At 41.8% G+C, this 14680-nt stretch overlaps 1 protein-coding gene across 1 annotated transcript; it reads left to right on the forward strand.

Annotated features, from left to right (window-relative positions):
* Positions 1-1313: 1313 nt before the first annotated feature.
* tapt1b (transmembrane anterior posterior transformation 1b) lies at positions 1314-13300 on the forward strand. The gene is made up of 14 exons (XM_034085762.2): positions 1314-1517; positions 3453-3583; positions 3683-3801; positions 4014-4176; positions 4290-4425; positions 6951-7048; positions 7126-7195; positions 7366-7446; positions 7949-8058; positions 8990-9049; positions 9687-9755; positions 9864-9940; positions 10488-10660; positions 11334-13300. Exons 1-14 carry the CDS (start codon positions 1340-1342, stop codon positions 11579-11581), a joined length of 1713 nt encoding a protein of 570 aa, XP_033941653.1. The 5' UTR covers positions 1314-1339; the 3' UTR covers positions 11582-13300.
* Positions 13301-14680: the final 1380 nt, after the last annotated feature.

The following is a 14680-nucleotide window of genomic DNA, read 5'->3' on the forward strand; positions in this document are numbered from 1 at the left end:
GTCCCGCCGACTACTCTTCTGCCGGGGGTCCTGCCAATCCTGTGTTCTGTGCCTCTGGGGGTCCCACCGACAACTCCTCTGCCGGGGGTCCTGCCAACCCCTTGTCCTGTTCTGTTGGAGGTCCCGCCACCACCTGTCTCGCCGGGGGTCCTGCCAACTCCTGGTCCTCTTCCGTGGGGGATCCTGCCGAAGCCTGTCCCACCGGCTCCGGTTCCTGCCCGGCCTCTGGAGCTGTCCTGTCAGCGCCTTCCTGCCGCTGCCTTCGCCCTCATGCTCGTCCCCCTGAGTTTGCCCGCTGTGGTTTTCACCCCTCCATGGACTCTGCCTTGCCCCCGGGCCGTCTGCCCGAGACCCCCACCATGGACTCTGCCTTGCCCCCGGGCCGTCCGCCCGAGACCCCCACCTTGGACTCTGCCTTGCCCCCGGGCCCTCCGCCCGAGTCCCCCTTCTCGGCTTCTGCCTTGCCCCCGGGCCGTCCGCCCGAGATCCCTTCCGGGCCCTCCGCTGTGCTCCTGGGCTTTCATTTTCAGGGGGGTCACAGGGGGGTCCAAAGTCAGTGTTAGGGGGGCACATTCCCTCCCTAGAACCGCCCCTGAGAAGAGCAGAAGCCTTCAGGTTCTGATGCTCCATCTCCACTGCTGCTAGTGTTACAAGTCCGCTGTGCAGAGCTGGTAATATATGGAAATATGACATTATCTTTGTACAAACTACTAACCTGTTGAACAGGAGATATGAAGCAGAGGGAAAGTTGCTGCCGTTTGTCTGGTCATCCCATGGATGGATAATTGTTCTAGCCAGAATGCCAAGTCTGCGGCAGGCACACGTACCTCCCACACAGCCACCAGCATCAATCCGGGACAATCACACCTACCTCCATCCAACACAGCCACCAGCAGCCCATGCACCATCACCCCCACCTTCACAGCAGCCAGACCCACTGTCTTGGAAGACAGACAAAGACGATGACACTGCTCCCCCTGTCTTTACATTTATAATGAATAGTTGGTTGTAAAAGTTCTGATAATGTAAATATTGAGATTTTACAGTTTCTTCTGTTAACATAAATTGTTGGTTGAAAAAGTTGTAATTCTCAATTTGTATTTGTACACATCACATGAACCTTGGTATGGAATATGAAGTGATGAATCAGTCCTGATGTAACTTTTCTGTGGTGAAAGTAGAGTGATGGAACTATTTTACTCCAAATTATGGCTATGGAAATCAGAAGGAGGGGCCCATTATCATATAAAAAAACGCGCGAAATAAATGGACGAAGTATGGCACTTTTGGCTTTCCATACTATGCAGCAGCAGCAGCGGATGAGACAGTTTGGCTGAAGATGGCGGATTTGCTGTCGTCAGGTCTGGGAGAGGAGCAGGAGAATGAGAAGGAAGACAGGGAGCGGGACGGAAAGGCTGCCAAAACAGAAAAAAACAAGGAGAAAGACAGAGTCACGGATACCCTGCGGTCCAACGATAAAAACGGAGGCAACAATGGCAAGAAACGCAACCTGTCAGGTGAGAGCTAGCATCGTTACTACAGCCTGTAGGCTGACAGCGCTAACGCTAGCTAGCTGCTGTGGCTGTGCTGAAGTGATTTTAACTCAACTGACCAAGTTGTGTTTGGTTATATAACATAACTGCACTGTATAGGTGGTTATATGTGTTGCTTGAGCACGCAGTTTCAATTTCAATATGTTACTAATAGTCTGTGCCGCCTGTGGCACTGTTCCGAGTTTGCAATTGATCTCTGAATGTGGCTAACTATATCACTTAAGCTACTGTTTCTTAAACACTCAGCTGATTTAAAGTGACGTTGCGTGTCTCATTTATGTTATATTCATCCTAGCTGTTAGACGACGATGATGTACTAAACATGCAGAAGTGTGATAGGCCAGTTTGCAGCTATGTCAAAGTAAGACGTGCTGTTTCTTTGGACAGGCGCATTCAGGAGCGCGGCCGAGAGTGGGTGTTTATACTTTATACTTTTGTATTTGGTTCCAATTAATGTCAAGTCAATTATATAGGCAATTCAGGAGGCTTTACAATGTGTCCATCACTCGACACTTATGGTTTTTACCGTCGCTTTAGGGAACGCTACCCCCCAAAAAACGGAAAAAACCTTAGGAAAAGCTAAGCAATAGAGCTAAACGAAACAAGAAAATATGATATTTGTTTGCTGTTTTTAGTTTACTGCTAAAATAGAATGAATTGCTTGTTGAATTTGAATAAATGAAAGAAGAAGATGAACTATTTTCGATAAAAGTGTGCTTCCAAAAGGTCTGGGAAAGCCCTATTTCACCAAAACAATGCCCCCTATACATGGGCGCGGGAGGGGGGGTGCTGAGGGCGCTGCAGCACCCCCTAGCGGCAGGCAGGGGGTGCGGAGCTCCCCTGTCTGAATTATTATTTGACGGTTATTGCTGCTCCCGCTGTGCATAATCTGTGTAATATGTAGCCAATAAATTCTACATGGTTGGTAAAATAATATTTTGGCCTGCCCCGAATGTTGTTTCTGTAGACCCGGACAATTCTACCTCCATAATATAATACATTAACCGTGCTTTACGTGAACCTCATCAAGACACTCGAGAGGATGACAATAAAAGTGTGTGTGTGTGTGTGTGTGTGTGTGTGTGTGTGTGTGTGTGTGTGTGTGTGTGTGTGTGTGTGTGTGTGTGTGTGTGTGTGTGTGTGTGTGTGTGTGTGTGTGTGTGTGTGTGTGTGTGTGTGTGTGTGTGTGTGTGTGTGTGTGTGTGTGTGTGTGTGTGTGTGTGTGTGTGTGTGTGTGTGTGTGTGTGTGTGTGTGTGTGTGTGTGTGTGTGTGTGTGTGTGTGTGTGTGTGTGTGTGTGTGTGTGTGTGTGTGTGTGTGTGTGTGTGTGTGTGTGTGTGTGTGTGTGTGTGTGTGTGTGTGTGTGTCCCCCTCTATGCCGTGAGCTGATTATCGAGCCTTCATTGTAACAGTAGTAGTAGAAGACCTTAAATGCCCTGAACTCACTCAGCCCTGACGGTGAGCCAAACAATAACCAAACATCAGTCTTCCCACTAATGCACTATTGTGACTAGATGGGGGGAAAAAACAGCCATGCTACAAAACTTTTTGGAAAACTTTCCCATAACTGTGAAGTCAGTTATAGCGGCGAGTTTATGGTTTGGGAATAAGATGTTCAACACTCGCATATGGTTGTAATATTTGGTTGTGGACCTGTTCGGTCATATAGTTAAGGTATTTCCTTAATGCACATTTTAATGGTTTATTATGAGCTAAGGACTCCCCTTTGTCTGCAGTGTAAAACAGGCACCTGTTGCTAACATGAAGGAAACTATAAATGCTTTTTAGGATTATAGTTATTTTTATCACTAAGGTGTGCCATTTCTAATTTCCCTTAGAAGGCTTTCTTGTGCATGTCTATTAATTCAGTTATTTGTCTTCTGTCCATTTCTTGCTATAGACCTGTCTCTGGTCAGATTTATAACTACTGAGCTAACCAGAGGCTACTTCCTGGAACACAATGAGGCCAAATACACCGAGCGCAGAGAGAGGGTCTACACCTGCCTCCGCATCCCCAAGGAGCTGGAAAAGGTAAAAACTAACAATTCAGTGTGACACAATTTATTACAAAGTCACAAATAAATAGTATCATCTTATTCTCCATGTCTGTCTCTCATCCTCTCTCTTTAGTTGATGACATTCGGCTTCTTCCTCTGTCTGGATGCCTTCCTCTATGTGTTCACCTTGCTGCCCCTCAGGGTGATTCTGGCTCTTTTACGGCTCCTCACGTTGCCTTGCTGTGGCCTCGGGTAAAGTACACGCAGATACACCTCCTTTATCTAACCTTAGCCACATTTGTAAACAGGACCTGTGAAGCATTGTTTTTAACCTCTATAGAGGGCAGTACAGCTCTCTCTGCATTTGTCCAGACCGTTTATAACCTGTTCTGTTCTCCCTCTCTTCTTGTGACTTTCCTCTGTGAACATTTCTACCATGTATAATTTGTGTGTGTGTGTTTTAGTGGCGCCCGCCTGCTCCAGCCGGCCCAGGTGTGTGATGTGCTGAAAGGCTTCATCATGGTGCTGTGTTACTCCATGATGAGCTACGTGGATTACTCCATGATGTACCACCTCATCAGAGGACAGTCTGTCATCAAGCTGTACATCATATACAACATGTTAGAGGTACACCATGATAATATTGCAATTATAATCTTTGTATCTGATTCTAATGTACAGTGAAGTACTAACTAATCTGCTCTCTCTCCTCCTCTCATCCTCCCCTGTTTTGATATCAGGTGGCAGACCGCCTCTTCTCATCATTTGGTCAGGACATCCTGGACGCTCTGTACTGGACAGCCACAGAACCAAAGGAGAAGAAGAGAGCGCACATAGGTGTGATTCCTCACTTCCTCATGGCTGTGTTCTACGTCTGTATCCTCACTGAGAACGGCCTGGGATTGTTGTTACCAGTTTGTGTAACTTGTTGCTTTTGTGCATTGTTCTGTAAAACAGACGTGTCAGGAAATGGACAGACCTTTAGAACCACAACAATTAGTAATTCGGCAGGAAATCCATCAGATTTTGATAATCTATGAAACGTTTAAAGGTCCCATGTCATGCTTTTCCGGTTATTACCTGTCCCCTTGTGTGTTATGAAGGTTTTTATGCATGTACGGTCTGTAAAGTCACAAACCTTCAAAGTACACCCTGTAGCGCAGGCGTCGGCAAGTAAGTTTGGCCTTGGGCCAGTTTTTTCTGAGCCACTAGATGGCGGGCCAGAGCATAATCAAAGGCTTATTTAAGTAATTGATTGTTAAAACATGTGACACGTTCGGCTTCTCCGATTTAGTTGTCAATGTTTTGACTGAACTTTGTTACTGTTCACATATAAGTAAACATTACGTTTGAATGATTTAGTGAGCTGGTGTTATTTTGTTCAAACCGCATGTTTGCTATTTCAGCACCACGCGCTGTCCACCTACTTATTGATCCACTATCAGCGTCAGTGCTTTTATTTTTATTCTCAAAATAATTTTCTGTTTTCTTTTCTGAAACTGTGGCGCGCTTACACTGTAGGTGTGCCGCGTTTGGGGGTGCTAGTGGAGCCTCGCAGATGGGGGTGCCGCAACCCCCTCCCCGCGTCCATTCGCGATGTCTCGCTTTCTCGCAGACCCCACGCAGCAAGCAGGAAATGAACCCAGCTCACACTGTCCGCTCCTCGCAGCAGCGAGCCGCGCAACGTCCCGCCAACACGGCACCCAGACCCCACGCAGCATTCTCATCTGTTAGTCCTTACTGGTGTCATTTTCTGGTTGCTAACGCCATGGTAACACATAATCACTGATGTTCCGCTGTAACTAGTGCTGCGTACCTGGACTCACATTCAGGTTCAGGTCCGGACTCAAGTCCAGAGGTTCAGGTTCAGGTCCGGACTTATAAGTCCGGACCTGAACCCATGGCTTGTGTCAAGTTGTGTGAGTAACTAAAGTGAACTTATTGTGAGCTAATTATCAATTGAAAATTAACTCATAATCAACTCAAATTCAAACTCATCAGGTTTATTGTGCTCCCTTCCAACTTGTGTCTACATTTCTCTACAAAGTACAAATGTGCCACTTAGTCTACAAATGACTTATGACAGCAACTACAGTGAACTACTACAAAGTTCAAACATTTATTTCATTTACCAAACTAAAGTAACCAAACAGTCCCTGAGCTGACTGAGCCTAAATCCCTAAAACGTTGCTGAAAGGTAGAGTGTAGAGTAGACTATACGCATCACACTGTTACACGCCTAATATACAGTATAGGCTACACTCTAGTGACTGTACAGTCAGAGTGTACTGTACTGTCTGTGCACCATGTATTTTCTACAACTCTACAATACATACTGTTAGAAATTAAAATCAATGTTGATATGGCGTAATTTTGAATTAAAAACACTAATTTAAATCACTTTTATTCTGAAAAAACCGAAAGTTCACACTATTAACTTAAAACTTTTATTCTGAAAATTCTTCACTTCCGGTTAGCATTAGCATGTGGCGAAATTCTACGTCAAACCGTAAATCGAAGGTGAAATGACATGTGATGTTGTACACTGAGCACACTGGGATTAGCACTCATTTATTGACGCTGAATAACGTTTATCAGGGAATGTTTAAATAACCACAGACACCAGAATATACGTAAGTGCTAGTTTTTTTGCGAGTCCAAGTACCGGTTCCTGACGTTCCGGTTTTAACCGGACTTGAACCGAAACTTTTTACAAGTCCAGTACCGGTTCGGCGTACCGGTACGCAGCACTAGCTGTAACGGTGGTAGACTCATCAGAACATAGAAGGCGAGCTGACCAATCAGAGCACACTGGGCTCACAGGGAGGGGGGGGGCAGGAGCTCCAACAAGCTGTTTAGGACAGAGTGAATACACATACTATACAGAGATGCTGTGTGAGAAACCAATGTGAGTTTGGAAAATTGCACAATATAAATCTATTCTAGTAGACCTCAACAATGGAATTAAGATCAGTAGAAATGGCCATGACATGGGACCTTTAAAGCAAAATAAACTATGCATACAAATAAGGATGTAGTCATGTTCACCTTTGAATAACAAAAAGTCACATTGCCATCGTTTATATTACAAAATAATTTCTTTACTTAACAAAAAATATCTTTGGGGTTTAGGCTGGTCGTACAACAGAAGCAGCTCGAAGTCAACTAGTGCTTAGAGAGGCTTTTTGGACTTTTTATTAAAAAAACAATGGGTCAATGATCTAAAAATAATCTGCAGATTAATCACTAATGAAATAACCATCAGTTGCAGCCAGGCAGAGCTTTACTTTAGAATACTAAAACAATCATACTAATGGGCCTGAATCAGAAACAGTTAACACACAGCATGATATTCTTCGCTGTACTCCTCAGTGTTTTTTCCTTAGCACGTATTTATCTAGTTCTCCATGCCATCCTCATCATGGTTCAGGCCACCACTCTGAACGTAGCCTTCAACTCCCACAACAAATCCCTGCTCACCATCATGATGTCAAACAACGTGAGCATAATGCACACAGACATTTAACTGAATTATGTAGCATGAGTTCAGCCATGAGCTTTGTTTGTTTTTTGCAGTTTGTGGAGATCAAAGGAAGCGTGTTCAAGAAGTTTGAAAAGAATAACCTTTTCCAGATGTCAAACAGCGGTAAGTGTTCAAATATCTCTAAAACAGCTAAATATAAGTCGCAAAATCAGCGGTCTGCGTATATTTTCTAACTCGGCCTATGAAGTACAAGGTAAAATTATGGAATTGAGCTCGACCGCAGTGAGTACAAAGTAGGTTAATCCGGGATTGATTTGTTTCGTTTTCCACAGACATAAAAGAGAGGTTCACCAACTACATCCTCCTGCTCATCGTCTGTCTGAGGAACATGGAGCAGTTCTCCTGGAACCCTGGTAAATGAACGCAGTGCTGCACAGATAATGTGACATTACTGTAACCTACAGTACACACATGGTTAATCTATATGACAGCTAGAAGTTACATCATGCTGCTCCTCACAGCTACATCCTCTGGTATTATCAGCTGGGTTCAGCAGTGAACTGTCACTACATTTTTATGTCTAATTTTTTACTGAATATTGTCACTTAAAGGTAGGGTAGGTAAGAATGGAGAAACCAGCTCGAGTGCGCTAGAATTTGAAAATACACAACCGGAAAAAATATGCCTCTTCCTTACAGAGCCCCTCCTCCAACACACACGAACGCGCACATGACCAATGAATGCACGAGATAAGTTTGTGCACAGATGGAAGGCTTTTTAATATATTTATTGTCAAAGCATTTAATGTATTCATTGCTATCGGGATGTTAAGAGCATTCCATGGAATATCACAAAAAGTGTTTCTGAAATAAATTACATACCCCACCTTTAATAGTTTTTAATGTTTGTTTTCAGACCACTTCTGGGTGCTGTTTCCTGATGTAGTCATGGTGATTGCCTCTGAAGTTGCTGTGGACGTTGTTAAGCACGCCTTCATCACCAAATTCAATGACATCAGTGCTGATGTGAGTTTGCATGCAGCACTTTCGCCCTTTATACATTAGGTTGTTGTGGAGTAGGTGTCTAGAAGTATGTCAAGGCACCTAAGACAGCAATATTGTTGTTTGAAAGAGAATCAAACACAAAGAACACGTTGGAATTTGACAAAATCTGAATTTCATGATTGCTTACTAGTTATTTTAAGTGCTTTTAAACCAGTTCTTACACTCCTCATCTCAGTAAATGGACCCTTTTTGCCCTCGCCTCTTTTTTTTATGTACTTTTAGCAGAGCCATTACATGGATTAGTTCAGCATGCCATCTATTATTAGTTTCAGTCTGTACATTCTGACACAAGTGGCAGAGGTTGATGCAAAGGCTTAATAGCTATTAGTGATAAATAACAAAGACACAGATGTGTCCACACAGATTTGGATGTGGTCTCTTGACACTGAGCAAACTCCATCCACTGACAGGACGGTGAGAAGCGGTCAAAAGTTCAGCAAACAGCTAACAGGCCTAGATTTGATATAATTCTTTTTCTATTTACTTTTCAAAGGTGAATTCATTTTGAGCTCAACATACTCTATTCGGTTCGACTGTATTGACGTTTTCTCTTCCTCTTTGATTTCCTGCAAGGAGATTTAACCTTGGTTATGTAACAGAAACCAACTCCACAAGAAGGGATTAACCCCTTCATCTCCAATCACACATGAGTTAGCTTCCAAGCAAACATGCTGTCCACATTTAATCCATGTGTGCACATTGCTTTTTTCTTTTTATCAAAATGTAATTTGGCTCATCTCCTGCCGCTAACCACACTAAACCTCGTATAAACACATAACAGATGAATACATATCTCCCTCTGCTGATTCCATTAATTTGAGCAGCTGTATGTTCTTTTGATATTTGTCTACTTTTTGGACTAATGTTGTGTTACTGTATGTTGTTCTTCCAGGTATACGGGGAATACAGAGCCAGCCTTGCCTTTGATCTTCTCAGCAGTCGACAGAAAAATGTGAGTGAAATGTGTTCAAATATCAGATTTGCTCCCAAACTAGGTCAGAGATTGTCCTACTTAGGGGTCAGGATCCCATGTTGGGTCACCTGTCTATCTATTTATATCAACAGTAAAGTAATGACTTTTTATCATTAGTGTTTTTTTTATTCTGGCAGTGACCTCAATAAACTACAACTTAAGGATCAACACCTCTGCTCATGTTGTTTCCATATAGAACATTTTTCTCAATACAAGTAGCGATACTAAGGGTATATTATTAAAACAAGGATATAAGTATTAAACTAGAACTGCAAATATGGATTAAACTATTAGATGTCAACAATTTTGATTATTTAATAATTGGTTTTCTTTTTTACATAAAGACACTGTAAAAGCACTGTAAAAGCCAACCCTTACTGCGAACTGGATTTATTGTTGTTTGTATTATATAAGTATAAGCTATTCTACAATTCTCAATCAGTATACATTTTTTGTTAAAGAGTGAATGTGAAACAAAGAATGATGATTGCAATATCACAGATATGTTCTCCAATCTTTATTGAGATATCATTACATGAGTAAGTTATGTACTTTTGTTATGGAGGAATATTAATGTTGAGATCTACTTGATAATATGTCTTAAATGTGTCTCCAGGCTTACACAGACTACAGTGACTCAGTCTCCAGAAGAATGGGCTTCATCCCGCTCCCTTTAGCTCTACTGGTCAGTCACTGTATATGAAAATATCAATTTCTTTTCCTTTCATGTATTTTCAGTGTAAGGGGTTATACACTTTATATCTGATTATGTGTTTGTGTTCCTTATTTTCAGTTGATCAGAGTCGTAACCAGCTCAGTGAAGATCCAGGGTTCGCTGTCCTTCATGTGTGTGCTGCTGTTTTACCTTGGGTTAGTAGACTCTCTTGTAGTGTTATTTGTGTTTTTTTAAAAGTTTATTTTGGGTTGATTATGGTTTCCCCTGTGGACAAAAGCGGTAGTTTCCATGAGCAACACCGCCTCGTTTTTTGTCGGTAAGACTCAACTTAGTCATGTAGGGGGGTTTGACCAATACGATGACTCACTCTAGTGGTTTAGACTCGTATAAAAACTTGTCTTGAATAGCTGGTTTCAAATTCAACTAATGTTAGCTGAAGCCATTTCTAGCTTTGTTTTTAGCCCCCAATGGTAATTCATATTGATGGAAATCCAAAGTTCATTTCTGTCCTTTGAGATTGTTTTTTTGTCAGTTTTCTTTTTTTTTTGCTTATCCTTCCCGAGTAGCTGTAAGCATCACATATAATATACAAAATAAAGCTGAAAGTCACATTCTTGTGTCGGTCATATAGAGATATTAGTTTTATATTCATACATTTCCTTAACCAGTTAACATTTTCTTGTTGTACCTTCAAAGTTTGCATTTCTCACATATCCACATGTTTTGTGTGTGTTTGCGCAGGATGATTACTCTGAAGGTGCTCAACAGTATCCTTCTGCTGGGTACGTCTTGTGGATTCGTGAAAGAGGCCAACATGGAAGAGAAGCTCTTCAACCCTCCGCCCCCCGTCGTCTCTAGCCGTGCAAACTCCAGAGCTCACCGCTCCAAACACGTCCACATTCCACCACAGCAAGGTAGCAGTTGATCCAACTCTTACAATAATAACAGCCGCAGACTTACTGCTCAAAATCTTAATAGTTTTGTTTTTAACAATGGTGCCTTGATATAATATTAGCCCTCGACCTAGTACTCATTTTTACTATATAGCGCTTAGATGTATCAAAATGCAACCTTATAGCATTAGCACCTTGCTCCGTTAACTTGCTGCTATCAGTTTTTATGCTGATTTCATTATTATCTGAAATATTTTTTCACGATGTAGCATTGGCAGGGGGAAAAGGGAATGTAATATTGCATTGCTGTGAGCTAAAGTAAAAATACAGCTAACGGATCAGATTGGGCTCAATAGCTCAGTATTGCCAATGCCAATCAGGTGAAAATGCATTGCTCTACTCCAATTCTGATCTTTGAGATCAAATGTGGACATCCCTTTCAAAATGTTTAAAGGGTCATGTGATTTGATGTGCCTGTATGATTATTCTTGAGCCTTGCAATGTCAAGCCCTGTTGATCTAATCACAGTAAGTTTAATGACATAGGTGATGCAGGCCACATTCTGTCTTCGTTGTCGATGAACATATTTAGTCACAGTCTTTGTTAAAAAAATGAACACTGCTTATGACAGTTGCTAAGCTTTGATTGGATAATTGCTATTAGTATTAAACCTCCTCCACTCTCTCTCAAATAGAACCCACAATCGACAAAGGAGGAGCATCCGTGGCAGCAGATGTTTCTCCGCCCCCCAGTGTGGCAGAGAGCTCTGCCCCAACACTCCCCAAAAGTGACTCGGACACTTTCCTGACCACGCCAGATGGGGATGATGATGAAAAAATCATCAACGCCAACACCGGACTGGAAGGTCTCGAACCACGAACACCCAAGAAAGACTTGCTGGAAATAGACCGCTTCACCATCTGTGGCAACCGAATAGACTGAAAGCCACAGGGAAACAACCAGTCAGTGTGCCCTGGCAAAACGCCAAGATTCAGGGATCAGAAACACGGGTCGGACTAGAGAAACTTCAGTGCACCTGACCCCTGAGTATTTATTTATTTATTACTGACAAAACCAGCCAAGGCATAACGCTGTTACTACAAGCATCACAGGCGGCCTCAGATGTCTCCATCTGGTCCAGCCGGTGCCTCGTGATGAACCAGGTTCACTCCGGGGATTGGTCTTGGTTGTCACGGCAACCTGAAGACATGCTTGCTCATGGCTATGGGAGAAAAATGGTATAGCTGTAGAAGAGCACGAAGACAGAAACACATATGTGAGGTAGTGCCACTAGGATCGCTGTGTGATGAAATGACAGCTGGACTGTGCGAGTACGTGTTCAAAAGCACAATCATGCGTGCGGTGCAGATTTGTTTTTAGAAAGAACAAACTTGTCAATTTTTTTAAAAAAACTAAATTTTCAAAAGCCTAATATTTAAAATGAAGTTTTTATGAAGACTCTCAGATCTTTTTCTAGAATCGACCTGCAGGACTAAGACTCACAATCACATTAACACACTGTTGAAATCCCAATGTTGCTCTGTTGACATACACACACACACACACACACACACACACACACACACACTCACACTCACACTCACACTCACACTCACACTCACACACATCAACACATCTAAAATAGTCTTGTTTAAAGTGAATTACTGTGATGACCCCGAGTGTCCTCAGCGCGCCGACATGGCAGCAGTGACATTAGTGAGTGCACTGGCTTTGGTTACAAAGGTTACTTTACCTTTTAGACGCAGATCAAAGTTTGGAGGTTTTAGTGTCATTCAGCTTGTGTTGATATTGTTACTTTAAGCACCGAGATAGGCTGGTGCCTGTTTGTAAAGACAGTATTTATTTAAAAATAGTTGGTTTCATTTAAAATTCTTGGTGTGTGACACTCTCAGATCAGCATCAATTAACATGTTTTGTTATTATTTCCCATTATCTTTGCAATGATATGAGAAATAATTAAGGTTGCATGTATGCAGGTGAAATGTTTAAGGGTATTGTGTGATAATCATCTATCAAAAATAACAAGGATCATATGAGCACTTTGGTTGAACCATGCATCATCTTTTTATTTTCCTGAGCGCTGTAGGAAGTCAGGTTTGAATCCTAAATGTTGCTGACATTTGTTTGTGTTTGTTGTTCGGCTGGCTAATTGGAAGAAGCTTTTTCCAAATGCTTTCATTTTTATATAACGACCTTTAGAAGCTGTAAAAGCTGGAAGCATTGTTGATCATATTATTTCTGAAATGCTGAATTCAAGCTAGCCCTACATTTAGCATCTCATGCTAATATCCTGTTGTATTTGATTCAAGCAACAGTGCTTAACATTTGGATTTTCGAAAAAGAAATACCCAGTGGTTTTTAAAAGGTCTTTCAAATTAATGAATGCTTCTCTGAAGATATTTCCAGAATCATCAAAGAAGTGTGTGTGTGTGTGTGTGTGTGTGTGTGTGTGTGTGTGTGTGTGTGTGTGTGTGTGTGTGTGTGTGTGTGTGTGTGTGTGTGTGTGTGTGTGTGTGTGTGTGTGTGTGTGAATCGGATATTTCATTGTTTTTGTTTGAACAACAACCAATCTGTTACAAATCTTCTATGTTGTATAGAAGGAGAATAAAACAAGATTTGGTTTTGTAACCCTTTTTGTTACCATCTTACTGTTCAATAATTTATGTGTGTGAAGTGTCTTTCTGTGCGTGTTTGAGCGTGTGTGTGTGTCTCCAACTGATTCATGACGCAGCTGCATGTACAGTACATGTATTTGGATTTCATCTATAGACATATGAAAAGGCTCTGATGGTTGGAGGGATGAGGACACTGTATCCTTCCTGTAATTGTTACATCAAACAAACATCCTGTAAGTTCCATATTTACTTTATGTTTTCTACCTTTAGAGTCACTTGATGTTATAAAAGTTATCTGTAACCATACGATTTAAATAGTAGCGGAAGACAATTTGATTTAAAAATCTGTAATACGTTGAGGAGAAATCATCTTTCATGTACAAAACTACACCTAACCTACTTTCAATAAACCATATGTACTTATCAAGTTATGGTTTCACATTTGACCTCATTCATACATAAACTGTTATCTATGCTTTGAGTATTTTTCTCCTGCAGAGGTGGCCCAGTGTAAACACATCGGTAACATTGTGGACAGCATGGAGATAGTGTGCAGCTTCATAGTGGAGATGGTGTGCAGCTTCATAGTGGATTCAGTGGTAAGGCCCCAGAACTGTGTGTGTGTGTGTGTGTGAAAAACAGTGGCGAGTGTTTCACTGAAAGGAGTCACTGCAGGCTCTGTTCACAGGGCAAACACTGCAGACCACTGTTCCCCCTCAATGGGCATTTAGAGAGGGTCTCTGTCATCACAGTCATTCACACACAGGGGAACTTTTTATTCAACTCTGATAAATGATCTGCTTCTGGAAACATGACTTGTGTTTTCCTGATTATGTCAATATACTTCACATTTAAATTTAATCCGTGAAGTGTCATGTATCGTGTAAAGTGACTGTGAGGAGGCGAGAGAGGATGAAAGAGAGTGCTGACTTATCAAAGGCTTAACCGGGCTATAATGTTACTTTTGAACTGAACTTTAGGTTTTCCCTTTTTTGAACTCGAACCCTGTGTGCTTGACATTTTTTCACAAGCCTTGACCGTCTATTAACAACCTCAGAGCTGAAGGTCAGCTGCTCTGTGACCTCAGAGTCAATTACCTGTCGTCACATTCGGTGGAGGAAGAAGTACCTAGATCCTGTTTTTAAGTAAAAGCATACCATAAAAATAATCAAGCATTGAAAATGTTAATTCAGTAAAAGTATGTGTGTATGATCAGGAAAAAGTACTTAAAGTTTCAAAGGAGAAGTTCGTCCCCTGTGACACTTATCTGTTAATTTATGTTTGCATTCATGTAAAAGCAGGATTCTGCTGTTGTTGAGATGGAGCTTATTTTGAACTTTTAACAAATATTTTCAATAACGATGGATCTGCTGATTAATTTATCCATTTACAGCTAGATTATGCG

The sequence above is a fragment of the Pseudochaenichthys georgianus genome, chromosome 1 (assembly GCF_902827115.2).
Source record: "Pseudochaenichthys georgianus chromosome 1, fPseGeo1.2, whole genome shotgun sequence".
In the NCBI taxonomy this organism is placed as follows: Eukaryota; Metazoa; Chordata; class Actinopteri; order Perciformes; family Channichthyidae; genus Pseudochaenichthys; species Pseudochaenichthys georgianus.

Bases quoted from the DNA above. Each gene is read 5' to 3' on its own strand.
- tapt1b (XM_034085762.2), top strand. From the start codon at position 1,340: ATGGCGGATTTGCTGTCGTCAGGTCTGGGAGAGGAGCAGGAGAATGAG. The intron at 4,177-4,289 runs GTACACCATGAT...TTTTGATATCAG, and splicing joins TCATATACAACATGTTAGAG to GTGGCAGACCGCCTCTTCTC. The intron at 7,049-7,125 runs GTGAGCATAATG...TGTTTTTTGCAG, and splicing joins CCATCATGATGTCAAACAAC to TTTGTGGAGATCAAAGGAAG.